The 15,404-nt window shown below is 41.9% G+C and overlaps 1 protein-coding gene across 1 annotated transcript in view; it reads right to left on the reverse strand.

Moving 5' to 3' along the window:
* abcf1 (ATP-binding cassette, sub-family F (GCN20), member 1) overlaps positions 1-15,404 on the reverse strand; it is a 112,522-nt gene that overhangs the window by 40,430 nt on the left and 56,688 nt on the right. Inside the window, exon 7 of the mRNA XM_037693217.1 lies at positions 9,186-9,334. Within this exon, the coding sequence (XP_037549145.1) occupies positions 9,186-9,334 (149 nt within the window). The remainder of the gene's footprint in view (positions 1-9,185; positions 9,335-15,404) is intronic.

Here is a 15,404-nt window from a genome sequence, read left to right on the forward strand (position 1 = left end):
CTGACAGCAGGTATGTACCGGTAGTTAATTTTATTTGAGTTGCAAAAAATATTTTAGAGCTGCAGCCTGCATTAAAAAGTCTTGAAACTATTTTTTCCCTGATGAACACAATCTTAAAATGAAGGATGGGAGGGCTGCAGCTTTCACTGATGTTAATAAGAAAAAAATGAGCACATTTGTTCATTTCGTTGGGAAATCTAACAGCTTGTAGCAGTCAGGACAGTAATGGGCTGACTGTGGTACAAAATATGTGACTCAGTCACAGTGAGCAGCTTCATTCTGTCTGCTTGGTATTACAGTTGTGAGCTACTTTAGCGGTACGTTTAGCTGCTGTCTATTATTACTGTACTTTCTGGTCTATAAACCGCTACGTTTTCTCACAACTTGAACCCTGCAGCTTATACAATGCTGTGGCTAATTTCTGGATTTTTTTGATGGACTAGCGAGCTCCTTGCCACCAAAAACATTTAGCTTTGTTACATCCGGGTGCTCACATAGCTGCTCGATACGCGTCGAGCAGCTATGTGAGCAATATTTACCCACGAGATGCATATCCATTGCCAGCCTTCTTTGTTGACAGTCTTGTCAAACTGGTTGAAAACAACAAAGTCCATGCTCAATAATATGCCCCCTCTAGCAATGGAGGAGGGGGCGTACCAAAGACAAAGAGACCACCTTATCACAAACAGAACAGGTTTGTTCCACTTTGGAGTAAGCTGTTGAGGGAAGAATCAGTTTTGTTGTGTGTTTCCTTGACTGATGAAGCCTTCCGGACTGAAGGCGAAACGTTTCAGCACAAAAAAAGAAACTGTCCAGATGACCTGACTGAAAAAAGTTGGTTTGTATACCTGGATTATTGAGCATGGACTTTGTTCTCTTTAGCATGATTTGTTCAATTAGCTTTGATCTAGTAGAGTGCTGTATAGGTCTCTCTTGTAAATGAGTCCTCGAGGCTGAATGGGATTTACCTGTCTAAATAAAGGTTGAATGAATGTATGAATGGGTAAATGAAGACACAGATTGTTGTAAAGAGCTTTGAGTGTCTTCACAAGATAGAAAAGTGTTATATAAGTACAATCCATTTACCATTTACCATTTAACAGTTACCAGTCAGAGTCAGAGTTTCTTTATTGTCATTCGCACCTCATGTGGTACATGTGGTGGAGCGAAATTATGTACACAAGGTCCCAGTTACATCCAACAATACAATGTATAAGAAAAACAGTAATAAGATCTAAGATATGAACTAAGAAAAACATCAACTAAATATACACTAAGCACTCATAACATAAAACATTGAACATCAGCACAAACATGAACATGAGTCTGTGAGCAGATGTGCACGCATGAACACATCAACATTGAAACAGATCAGCAGCAACATGATGTGATTTTTCACAGTGATTATTCTAATTAGAGATTCATGAGTCTAACAGCCTCAGGGTAGAAGCTGTTCCTCAGTCTAGTGGTTCTACACTTAATGCTCCTTAACCTCCTTCCTGAGGGGAGTGGGGCAAAAAGTGTGTGTGCTGGGTGAGTGGGGTCCTTCATGATGCAGGTGGCCCTCTTCCTGCATCTAGAGGTGTAGATGTCTGTGATGGTGGGGAGGCTGATTCCGACAGACTTCTGTGCAGCCTTCACCACTCTCTGCAAAGCTTTTCTTTCTGCAGCTGTGCAGCCTCCATGCCATATGTTGATGCTGGAGCACAGGATGCTCTCCACTGCACACCTGTAGAAGGAGGTGAGGACTGAGCTTCCCAGACCAGCTCGCCTCAGCCGTCTGAGGAAGTAGAGTCTCTGATGAGCTTTCTTGATCAGGCTGGTGGTGTTGTTGCTCCAGCTGAGGTTGTCATTCATGTGTACACCCAAGTACATGTAGCTGGAGACCACTTCCACCGCAGATCCTCTTATGTTCAGGGGGGTGTAGATGTTTTTGTTCCTTCTGAAGTCCACAATCATCTCCTTTGTCTTCTTCACATTGATGTGAAGGTTATTCTCTTTGCACCAGCTCTCCAGGTGTTCCACCTCTTGCCTGTAGCTGGACTCATCATTGTTTGTGATGCATCCCACCACCGCTGTATCATCTGCAAACTTTACAATGTGACAGCCTGGATGGGTAGCTGCACAATCATACATGAGCAGAGTAAACAGGAGGGGGCTCAACACACATCCCTGAGGAGAGCCAGTGCTGAGGGTTATGGTGGAGGAGGAGAAGTTGTGGATCCTCACTAACTGTGGTCTGTTTGTTAAGAAGTCTAGTACCAAGTTGCAAATGAAGGGGCTTAGTCCTAGTGTGGATAGTTTGTCCATCAGGGTTTGGGGGATCATGGTGTTGAAGGCGGATGTGAAGTCCACAAAGAGCATAAGGACGTAAGAGTTTTTCTGCTCCAGGTGGTTGAGAGCAGTGTGGACCACAGAGGAGATGGCATCCTCTGTTGATCGGTTCTCACGGTATGCATACTGATGAGGGTCCTCGTTGATGTTGATGGTTGTTTTGATGTGGGTCATAACCAGTTTTTCGAAGCATTTAGCAACTATCGGGGTGAGGGCCACTGGCTGATAGTCATTCAGACCAGTCACTGTAGAGCTTTTTGGCACTGGGATGATGGTGGCAGTCTTCAGGCAGGTGGGAACTGTCTCCAGGGTAAGAGAGGTGTTAAAGATGTCTGCCAGCACCTCACAGAGCTGATCAGCACATTCTTTCAACACTTTCAACACGGGGATGTTGTCTGGGCCAGTTGCCTTGTGCGGATTAATTCTCCTGAAAGTACTCCTTACTTCTGCTGAGGTCACGCTGAGATGCTCTTCATCCGGTGGTGAGGTGAGTCTGGTGCTGGGTGGTCTGTTCGGGTCTTCAAAGCGTGCATAGAATTTGTTGAGGGCATCAGGCAGAGATGGGTCTTTGGGGCATTGTACGCTCCTTCCTTTATAATCTGTATGCACTTAATGCCCCTCCACATGCTCCGAGGGTCTTGTGAGATGAATTGACCCTCGATCCTCTGTGCATATGTGGCCTTGGCCCTCTTAATACCAGCAACCAGCTCTTTTCTTGTCCTACTCAGCTCCTCTGAGCTTCCAGACCTGAAGGCAGTGTTGCTGGCTTCCAGCAGGGTACGCACCTCTGCATTCAGCCAAGGTTTTCTGTTTGGGTAGCTTTTAACATTTCTGATTGTGGAGACGGTTTCAGTACATGTACTAATGTAACCCAGAACTGAGGATGTGTATTGGTCAAGATCAAGCAAACCTCCATTTTCAGCAGCTTCTCTGAAAACCTGCCAGTCTGTTCGGTCAAAACAATCTCTCAGTATGGGGCCACTGTCCTGGATCCAGCATTTAACTTTCTTTTGTACCGGTCTGGAGCGTCTCAGCGGGGGCATGTAAGCAGGAGCCAGGAAGATTGAGATGTGGTCTGACAGTCCTAGGTGGGGGCGGGGTTCGGCTTTGTATGCATCTTTTACGTTCGTGTAAACACGGTCCAGCATCTTGTCTCCACGTGTCGGAATTATCACATGTTGATTAAAGCTCGGGAGACAGTCCTTTAGATTCACGTGGTTAAAGTCTCAGGCTACAACGTAAAGAGCCTCAGGGTGTTTGTTCTGCAGCGAGCTGATGATATCATGTAGCTCCTGCAGTGATTCATTAGCATTAGCATCCGGAGGAATGTAAACGACAGAGATGAAAGTCACCATGAATTCGCGGGGTAGATAATGTGGCCGAAATTTCACTGTTATTTGCTCCAAAGCCTTCGAGCATGAGGTATTTACAACAGTACATTTTGTGCACCAACTTTTACTCACGTAAATGCACACTCCGCCTCCCCGTGATTTCCTCTTTAGCTCGCTGCAGCGGTCCGCTCGAAAAAAAAGTCTGTCATCCAGCTGGAAGACTGTGTCCGGCATTTCACTTGTAATCCATGTTTCCGTGAGGCAAAGTACCGCACACTTCTTCATCTCTTCTGAGACGCCCGCTCTCAGACGAAGTAAATCCATCTTGTTTTCCAACGAGCGGACGTTCGACAGAAAGAGAGACAGCATTGGGAGTTTACCGGCTTTAGCGTTAGCTCGTAGCCTCACCCCGCCCGGCATCCTCTCCTCTTAAGCCGGGAGCAGCGCTTCCTCTTCTGCCCGCTGGAACGCCTCTGCTGCAGCTTCCAGGTAGATGACTTTAAGATCTGCATTCTGCCGAGCGTAGTTTTGAGTTTGTTGCTGATTTCTGCTATATTTCGAGGCAAATCCGCTCCTATTCTCATCAGTTCTGTTCGGCTATAGTTCACACGCATAAATCGTGCGGAGTCAGGCACAGAGTCAATATCAAAACTTCTAAAAACTGGGATGGTACCGGGAGCCTGTGAAGCTGCAACTGCTCTGAGCACGGCCATCTTGGCAAGATTATCTTTTTAGCATTGTTATTTTAGTGATTAGTATGTTCTTGTTAGCCTAGTTTATGTGTTCACTATGTGTTAGTTCATTCAGTAGTAACCATGAGTGAGTGAGCTCATTGTCATGAAGACCTGTGGGGTCTGTGTGTGTTGAACAGTAAGATAAAGTCTATAAAACACCATCTGGTGATTGATTCTTGATCTATGTAGGGTAACATATATCTGTGATATATTATCCATAAATTAAACGGATTCATTCATTTTTCTGGACTGAATAATATCGTGCATTGAAATTAATAAATGTAACGTGAGACGTTAATTTTCTTTGACCCATCAAATGAATGCGGTCATTTATTAACAGAATCAAAGTTTAACATCAAACATTTACATTAATTTGGCAAATTGATTTTAACAACAACATGGCTTAGTTAATTAGCAAGTTTTACAAGGAGGAAACCATACGGCCATGATTTCCCCATGTGAAGCATTACAACAGACATTTCTGAAAATTTCTGGATTAATTTCTAGCAAGATAGAAGAGTTAAAGATGGAAAATGAAGTTTATCTTGAGAGAGATGGGTGAGGGAATTTGTCTGTTATAACCAGAACAACACGCTCCTTCTGGACCCAGCTTAACCAACGGTAAACTTTGCGGTTGAAGATCGACTCGTTTCTTTGCAGACGATAGTTCGGCCTCGGCGTAGAGTTCTCTTCAAACGCTTTCCAGCGTCTCCGTAAGGATAGTAGGGAACCGTTCGGAGTCGTGAGATCATCCCAGAACAGACATTTCATAGTTCCTCTGAACTTCTCTCGTCCAGCTTAGTTGCAGTTGTTCTCCAACATTCTGCATTCCAGCATTCTGAACTCTGCTGCTCTCGGAACTAACTCACAGCATTCTCTCAGCGTTCTTCTCCCAGCGTTCTTGCTTGAACTAGGAAGTGTTGAACCCTTTAAGGAGTTCTGTTTCCGGTTCATTTTGAGAACTTCCTGATTGGTCGATTGACCGAACAGGGGTGTGTTTTAGTGATGTAAGAGGTTATTGAAAGTCAAGGGAAAAAGATTAGATTGTTTAAGAACAGACAGAAGATGTTATGAAGAACTCAGACTTCGTGGAGTCAATTCTCTAATATCTTTCTGTAAAAGTTAAACATGACATTTCTTTTCCAGTAAACTTGCAGTTGACCGAAACTTGACCTTTGACCAACATCACAACTTGCTCATTTCAGACAGAAGATCAAGAAGATGAATCATTACTCTGTAACACATTCTAACTTGATTTCTACTTTGAATGAGGATTAAAAATCACTAATACTGTTTCACAGTTGATTTAAAATGAGTAGTTCACTTCAACATTTGAAAATGGTTTGAACTAAACACACTTTGATTATCAAAACATTTGTAAAATAGTAATGATAATAGAAAAGAGAGTGTTCTTTCAATTGATCAGTGCAGGACACACTTAGAAAGTCTCTAGATGAACTTAATTTTGTGTTTCTGGACTCAAATCAATGAAATACAGTTCTTGTCCCGGGAAGGCCCTCAAGGCCAGATTTGACCTGAGGCTTAGTTCACTACATCTACAACAAGAGCTCCACATGTCTCTCAGTAGCTGTGTGCTGCCACTCATGTTACAACGTGAACACCCGCAGCTTATGCACAAGCGCAGCTTATATATATGTACAAAATTGTATTTTCCCCCTAAATTTAGTGTGTGTGGTCCATGGTCAGGTGTGCTCTATAGTCCGGAAATGACGGTAGTCTTATAAATTAGGCAATCAATAAGTGCATGTTAATCAGTGAGTGTAGGTTAGTGAAGTTTTTTATAGCCTAGTCTTATTTTATTTAGTCTTGGTTGATCTTAAAATGATACTAGAATCAATATTTAAAAATCAGAGCCATTAAGAAGTCGATTTAAACAAAAAAGGACTGAAATTCAAATCAAAAGTGAACACAAAATCATTAAATCAAAAGGAGACAGGAGTACAGACTGTAAATTAGTCTTCCGAGGCTCAATGGGAACTAAACTGTATAAATAAAGGTCTAATAAGAATAATCAATCAACCTTTAGTTAGACAGGTAAATCCCATTGAGCCTCGAGGACTCATTTACGAGAGACCTGATTTCAACAAAGAAAGATGACAACAATGGACAACAGCAACAACAATAAACAATTATAAAAAGTCATAATACAGGTTTTTTTTTTGTATTTTTTTTTTACAAATAGGATGGCTAAAAGGAAAAGGTAACAAAAAAACAGCTAGATTCTAAGGCGAATGTAGAAAACTAAAAACAGGAACATGTCTGCATTGGTCCCTGCCAGGAGTCCAACAGATTCTTAAAGCCACTTAGAGAGGTCAAGGTCGAGAGCTTGAAATCTTTTTGTAAGATATTCCAGGAAACAGGAGCGGAGTAGGAGAAGGCCCTTTTGCCTAGTTCAGTCCTCATTGAGGGAACACTGCAGGTAATAATGTCCTGAGAGCGCACACTGTAGCTGCACTCACGCAGGGACATGTAGGAGGAGATGTAAGAAGGTAGCACACCAAGAAGTGATTTAAAGATGAAAATGTACCAGTGAGAGAGTCTGCGTGAAGTTAACGATGTCCAGTTAACCAGTGAATGCAGGGTGCAGTGGTGGGTACGATAATCACAGCCAGTTATGAATCTTAGTGCACCATGATAGACAGCATCCAACATCTGCAGCATTCTTGTAGGAGCGTTCATGTAAATAATGTCACCATAATCAAGGGAAGAAAAGTCACAGATACGAGGCGTTTTCTAGCATTCAGGGTTAGACAGGATTTGTTTCTGAAAAAGAAACCCAGTTTAACTTTCAGTTTCTTTACCAAGTTTTCCACATGGAGCTTAAAAGAGAGATGTGAGTTGACCAAGATACCCAAATATTTATAGGAATCAACAAACTCAATGGGGAGGAAGAACTGCTGGGACCAACTTCCTATTTGAAAAAAGCATCCCTTTGGTTTTGTCGGCATTTAGGACAAGTTTGAGGCGGAACAAATCAGTCTGGATGTAGGTGAATGCAGAATTCAAAAGCTGGAAAGCCTTAGCAACAGTTTTAGCTCGACAATAAACAACTGTGTCATCAGCATAGAAATGTATGAATGCATTAGGGATGTTTTTACCTACATTATGTATGTAGATTGTAAAGAAGGTGGGTCCTAAGACTGAGCCTTGTGGTACACCATTGTTGACTGTTAAATAACTGGAGGAAGTACCATTATGTTGAACACATTGCCTCCGGTCTGAAAGATGGTTAGAGAACCAACCAATGGTGTGATCTGAGAAACCAATTTCTGAGAGTTTATGACACAAGATGTTATGATCCACAGTGTCAAAAGCTTTAGACAGGTCTAAGAAAAGTGCAGCACAATAATCCTTAGCATCCAGTGCTTCAACAACGTCATTAAGAACCTTCAGTGAAGCAGTGGTTGTGCTGTGTTGTTTCCTGAAACCAGACTGATGTGGAGGTAAGATGTTAAATGAGTCCAGGTAATTTTTGATTTGAGAGTTTATCCGTTTTTCTAGAATCTTGGCTAAAATGCAGAGTTTAGAGATTGGTCGATAGTTGTTCAGTGAGGTGGGGTCACCTCCCTTCAGCAAAGGAAGAACAAAGGCTGTTTTCCAAGTGTCTGGGATGGAGTTTTGTCTTATGGAGAGATTGAAGATGTGGGTCACAGGGACTGTGATGATATGAGCAGCCAGCCTTAAGAAGTAAGGTTCATCTGGACCTGCAGATTTTTTAGGGTCAAGATCTTTTAACAGTTTATTAACCTCACTGACTGAGAATGGAGAAAAAGAGAAGCTGTGATTAACTGAGGATTGATTTATAGGAGGGATTTGATTTGTAGAAGTTTGGTTATTAGGGGAAATGGCTGATTTTCTGTTAGTAACTGTATCAAATAAAGAACTAGAAGCAACAAAATGTTTGTTGAAACAGTTCAGGATCTCGTGCTTATTTGACACAGGAACAGAGTTAACGAGAAGTTGTGATGGGAGGTCAGATGATTGGGGGGTGCCTGAGAGAGATTTGATGGTTTTCCAGAATCTGTTAGGGTCATTTAGATTTTTGGAGGTCTGAGATAAGAAATAGTTGCGTTTTGCTGCTTTGACAGCAGTTGTGCATTTATTCCTCATCTGTCGAAAACTCAACCAATCAGTGTCTGAGTCAGATTTTCTCGCTGCAGCCCAAAGATGGTCTCTCCTGTGCAGGAGGTCAGCTAGCTCTGGAGTAAACCAGGGGCTGTCTCGTCCCTTTATTCTGAACTGACGAAAAGGAGCATGTTTGTTCACGAAAAAAATGAAACTATTATGAAAATAGTTCCAAGCGGAGTTCACGTCATCAGTTAACAGAATATGATGCCAGTCAAAGTGAGACAGATCCCAGAGGAATGACTGTTCACAAAAAGGTTTCAGATCCATTTTTTGAATTAATCTGGGCTTAGAAGGTGGAAGTTTAATATCTCTCAAAGCAGCTGTCACACAATGATCACTCAAAATATCAGCGAATACACCTGTACCAGGGAATTTGTGAGGCATATTAGTTAGAAATAGGTCTAAGATGGAGGATTTTTCAGGATAATAATGCAGTTATATGCCCCTCAAAAAACTATCATACAACAATCTATAGCAATGGCCCAGCCAAGCAAAGACCTTGTATAACGTGATCTTGATTTGTGACCTTGACCTCAAAGCTGGGGTGATGAAAAGTATACGTAACAGTCCTCCTTCAACAGCGTAAAAGAAGGAATAATCATCAGGTTCTGACATTCACCTGGCAAGGGAAACTCACCTGGCAAGGGAAACTCTCATCCTCCACCCTCCCGAGAACCTTTTGGTTGGCCTGTTCTGCATCTCGGGGGTAAATGACAGACCAGCCAGGATTCTTCTGGCCTTGGCTTCAGCTGCTGCAGCGCCAATTGCTCTCAGCTCTTCGTAAACCTAACAAAAAGGAGAACTGATGAAACAGCATGCAGTCCGGTGATCAGATTTACTGCTAACAAACAAAAACACTATGAATTATACTGTACTATACTATATTATACGATATACAAAAATATCCAATTTATTTTTTATCCAAGAATAACATTTATGAAGAGTTTCAATCTGGTTATCGCCCCCACCATTGCACCGAAACAGCTCTAATAAAAATAACAAATGACCTTCTTCTTGTTGCTGACTCTGCTCTTCTGTCTATCCTTATTTTACTGGATCTAAGTTCTGCCTTGGACACAATCTGTCATTCTATCCTTCTCAACAGACTAACCTCCATTGGCATCTCAGGTACTCCGTTAGACTGGTTCAAATCATATCTCTCTGACCGCACTCAATTCATTCAGCTCAAATCCTTTCGTTCCCAGTCTTCCCCCGTCTCCACAGGTGTCCCCCAAGGCTCTGTCCTCGGACCCATCCTCGTCATCATTTACCTCCTTCCTCTAGGTCACATCTTCTGTAAATTTGATGTCCATTTTCACTGTTATGCTGATGACACGCAGCTCTACTTGTCAACAAAACCAAACTCCACCCACCCTCCCTCCCTCCTCACCGACTGTCTCAATGAGCTAAATCACTGGTTTTCTAACAATTTCCTACAACTAAACAATAACAAAATAGAAATCATTCTTGTCGGTACCAAAAACTCTCTTTCAAAATCAGAAAATCTTCTCATCCCCCTTAACAACTCTCTGCTATTCCCCTCGGCTCAGGTCAAGAGTCTTGGTGTCATCCTCGACACCACTTTCTCCTTCACTTCACACAACAATGTCACTCGGTCTGCCTATTTCCATCTCCGAAATATTAACCGTCTCCGCCCTTCTCTCACACCCCGCTCCACAGCCATCCTTGTTCACAGTCTTGTGACTTCTCGGATTGACTACTGCAACTCCCTTCTTTATGGCCTCCCCAACAAATCTCTCCAGAAGCTGCAATTGGTCCAGAACTCAGCTGCCCGTGTCATAACTCAAACCTCCTCCTATAACCACATCACTCCAGTCCTGCAGCAGCTCCAATGGCTCCCGGTTAAATCATGCATCATCTTCCAAATGCTTCTCCTCACTTTCAAAGCTATCCACAACCTTGCCCCTCCGTACCTATCTGACCTCTTACACATCTCCATCCCCTCTCGCTCTCTCAGATCCTCCTCTTCACTACACCTCCATGTACCCTCTGCCCGCCTCTCCACTATGGGGAGCAGGGCCTTCACCTGCTCTGCCCCTCATCTTTGGAACTCTCTATCCCCTGACTTAAGAAACACCACCTCTCTTTCTCTATTCAAGATTGCTCTGAAAACGCATCTCTTTAGACTCGCTTATCCTTAACTTTGCTGTATTTTATATTCTTTATGCATTTTATATTCTGTATGTATTTTATATTATTTATGTATTTTATTCCTGTTGATCTTTGTTCTTACTGTAAAGTGTCCTTGGGTGTCATGAAAGGCGCTTTTTAAATAAAATTATTATTATTATCATTATTATACTAACAGTCCCTGTTCACCCATGAAGACTGACTGGACACTCCAAATGATTGACATTAATGAGGGAAAAAACACCTTTAAGTATTGATATCCACCACCAAGCAAGAGCCATCATGAAGACCAAGGAACTCTCCTGAGTTCAGAGACAAAATATCGGAAAGATCAAGGTTGGTTTATAAGAAATATACTAGAAGCTGAGTATTCATTCCACACAGCTCCATTAAATACATAATTAGGAAACAGAAAGATGATGGCACCACAGAAAACCTGCAGAGATCATCCACCTAAACTCACTGAGCAGGTCAGGTGGGCATTAAGGAGACAAAAAAAACCCAAAAAGACCATGATAGAGCTGAGCAGTTCTTCTGTCACGATCAGTCCTGGGCTGCACAAAGATTCTGGAAGATTCCAGCAAGGGGTCCAGGAAAAGTAGCCAGAAAAAAATAAATTTTCTAAAGCTGATATGATTGACATTTTTTCATAAATGTTTGGAAGAAGTTGCTGTGGTCAGATGAGATCAAACTCAAAGTTTTAAGACATCAAGGACAACACCAGGTCTGAGAGCATCATCTCCACAGTGAAGTATGGTGATAGTAGAATCGTGTTGTGGGCATGTTTTTATCAGCAGAAGTCTACTTTAAAATAAACTAGAGAAAATGTATTTCGTAAGAAAACGTAACATGAATCCTTGTTGCTGAAGGGTTTTGTTGAAAAGGCTACTTATGGGACAGATCTGGTTGGCAGGCCGCAGACTGATGAAGTCTTCTGGATGGAAGACGCAACGTTTCTCCCTTAAAGAAACTGGTCCAGATGAAATGATTTAACCTTTTTTTATTATCTACTTGGATGATTGGGCCTACAATTTTTTTTTTTTTTTTTGCTGAAAGCTGTTAAAGAAGCTAACACTTACTTGAAAAACATAAATAGCTGAAAAGTAGCAAAAAGAAAATGAAAGGAGCACAAAAAATTGAAATAATCAAAGTGGCTGAAAGTAGATGGAAAGCACTGAAATTAGAAAAGAAAGCTAAAAGGAACACAAAACAATATTTAGAAGCTTAAAGCACAAAAAATTAAAATGTGCAAAAAGATGAATAGAGTACATACAAGATGAAGGTAGCTGAAAAGTAGCCAAAAAGCTTAAATTAACAGAAAAAATAGCTTGAACGTAGCCTAGATAGCAGAAAAAGCTAAAATTGGCAACAAAAAGCTGAAATTAGCAGAAAAAGTTAAAGCAGAGCTTAAAGGACTGAAAGCACAAAAAGCTGAAGTTAGAAAAAAGAAGCTGAAGCAAAACATGAATGAAAAAAATGTTTCAGTCTTCCAGAGGTCCACAATGACCCATAATTCATCCATCCATCCATTATCTTTACCCGTTTATTCCATTTTGGGTCACTGGTGCCCATGTCCAGCAATCACTGTGCGAGGGGCGGGGTACACCCTGGACGGGTCGCAAGTCCATGACAGGGCCACATAGAGACAAATGAGACAAACAAACATTCACTCTCCCACTCACACCTAGGGACAATTTAGAGTTACCAATCAGCCTAACATGCATGTTTTTGGCCTGTGGGAGGAAACCGGAGTACCCGGAGAAAACCCACGCATGCACGGAGAGAACATGCAAACTCCACCCAGAAGGCCCCTGGACCGGGGTTTGAACCAGGGACCTGTTCGCTGAGAGGCAGCAGCTCTACCAGTTGCGCCACCGTGCTGCCCACCCATAATTCAATTCAAAAACACTTTATTAATCCCAAAGGGAAATGATTTGTTGTTGTAACTCGTTATCCTCATTTCATTGAGATGTTATAGATGCTGATGACTGTAGGCAGGAAGGATCTCTTGTAAATCTAAAAAAGTTAAATCTGGTCCTCTGGACATTCAAAAAAACCCAAAACAAAGCAAAACAACAAAAAATGTAGAAACGTTTCGTCTCTCGTCCGAGAGACTTCTTCAGTCTGAGGTGCTGTATTCAGCTCAGTCTCTTAAATAGCACCTTCTCAGAGTGGATCAACCAGTTTTGCTGCTGACAACCAAAACCAGCTGATCACATGCTCAAGAAGGACCATCAGCCTAACAATGGATCATTAGCACACTGATGGCTGTTTACTGTTCACAGAGGGCTGAGTGATACTAGCAATCACAGCATTGTAAGAGGGGGACAATTGAACACGGAGGCCTCCACCCCTGTTTAATGATGGACGGTTTCTTTTCACAAAGATGGCCTCCTTTACTCCTCTCTCAAACCATCGTTCCTCTCTATCCAGGATCCTGGATACGCATCATAACAAATGTCCAATACTAAAAAAAGTTTCAGTAAAAATCCTTCCAGCTGCACAGCATCTGATACCAGAGGAAACAATCATCCAGAAAATGTGATTTACATCCAGAAAAAGAGGAATTAAAGTTTCCAAAAGCAAAATCTCTGAATGAAAGTAACAGAGCTGCTCCAACATGCAGCCACCTTGAGCGGCGCAATTCACTATAATATAAATATAAATATAACTATAACTAAAGAATCTCTTTGAATTGAGAAAGCTCCTCGGATGAGGAGCGAAACGTCTTCTGTTACAAATAAAGTCCAGTTGTTTTTGTATTGAACGCTTTTTGAATTCATCATGTCCTGGATGACTGAGAATTTTCACCAGCATAGCTTTAGGCAAGTACACACGAGCTGTGATTGGTTGAGAACCGCTGTTTGGGTCGTTCTGATTCGCTGAGAAGCTGGTGACATATCTTGTACATCCTCTCACTCTGGCGTCAGTGCATAAAAGCGTAGATATAAACACTAGATGCCTCATTGGCTGCTGCAGCGCAGGATTTTCGGCCGCCATCTTGAAACGGTCGTCCTTATTTGGTTAAAGCAGAAGATGTTTCAGCACTTCGCAGCTTCTTTCTGTTCTAATCGACGGACTGTTGATGTCAGGTCTCGGGGGAGAACTTTTCACAAGTAAGATGAACATATTATTGTTAGTATTTTGTGAATAGAATATTACAGTACTATATTTATGTCCACCAGCTGATGTGATGTTCAGTGTAACACGGTGTTCAGCTGCAATGAAGCTGACTGAGATCTGATGACAGGAATATTTTTCTAACAAGCAAACTCAATATTTCAGTAGCTTTGGTTCATTATCAAGAGATATGTATCATAATTGGAGTTTTGTTTAAGTTCTAGGAAATAAAAAAATAAAACTAGGGAGAATATAGGAAATAGAAAATAAGCTTGACCTCCTCTGTACAATGTTTTTGTGTAGACACAAATCTCCTTTTTTCATTTTGAAGGTTTCCCAAAGAACAAGATGTGAGGAAGAGGAGGAAGTATCTTTGAGGAGGATTCATCTGAGCAGTGAGGATTTTAAACTGGAGGATTTTGATCAAACTGATCAAACTGTCCGACTGAGAGATGGTGTGGTACCATCGGTTCACCTTCAAAGAGTAGGATCATCATTATAAGTTCATTAGAGTTCATAAAGTTACATATTTTATTGTCAGTCACAAGGTGAGACACCTCCATGTGTTTACATGATCAGGTAACTAGAGACTGTAAAGTTCATATTCATGATGATTTTTCATTTCAGCTTGAAAACTGCAGGACTACAGGAACTCAACAAGAGCTGGAGCTGCTCTGTCTGTGGCCTCTCAGGAACGTGCACGTCACACCCACACTCTCAGGAACGTACACGTCACACACACACAACCTCGGCCTTATGATGCGAGTATTTCTATTTTAAACTTTTATTTTTTCATTTAGCCTTTATTTATCCAGGTAGTCTCATTGAGTCAAGAGAACTCATTTTCAAGAGAGACCTGTTTAGGAGCAGATGGTGGGGGTTAAGGGCCTTGCTCAGAGGACCAGGGTGGGGCCAATGAGGGTGGAGGCAGGTGTGGGTTTTTCACCTTTTCCAACTCATTTTGATGTTGACGGTACCAGGAGTTGAACCTGCGACTTTCCGATCACAGGCCCATCTTCTAACCTCTGCTCCACCACTCCCCCACATAACATCAAATCATAATGGTCATGGTCGTATTAAAATCTCACTGGTTTCCTTCCAGATGTGTTAAAAAGCTACTGGTTGCCCTGATGTTTCCAGGTGGCTGTGGTCAGTGGATGAAAAGCCTGGCATGAACAAGATGATGCTGGAGATCATTTGACGAGAGCTCCCACCTTCTAACTGTGAAGAACAAGAGCAGCTCAGTGATTCCCTGAAGGCTCAGTGAAGGTGCTGAGAGCTGCAGAGAGGCTGATTCATGCAGCTTCAACACAGCAACCTCCAAACATGTCCACCCTCACACACATCATCCATGAAGACACTGGACCAGAGCACAAGATAATAAGACAGTGATAACAACGACAACAATACACATTCACAAATGATTCATACAAATTTAAGTTTTTTTTATATTGTTTGTTTGTTTTACAATTGAAAAACAGTTTGTTATCCATTGTTGTTATCACTCTTTGTTAAAATCCAGGTCTCCTTTGTAAATGAGTCCTATTGGCTCAGTGGAACTAACCTGTATCAATAAAGGTTGAAT

The sequence above is a fragment of the Nematolebias whitei genome, chromosome 19 (assembly GCF_014905685.2).
Source record: "Nematolebias whitei isolate Nwh7 chromosome 19, NemWhi1, whole genome shotgun sequence".
NCBI classification, from domain to species: Eukaryota; Metazoa; Chordata; class Actinopteri; order Cyprinodontiformes; family Rivulidae; genus Nematolebias; species Nematolebias whitei.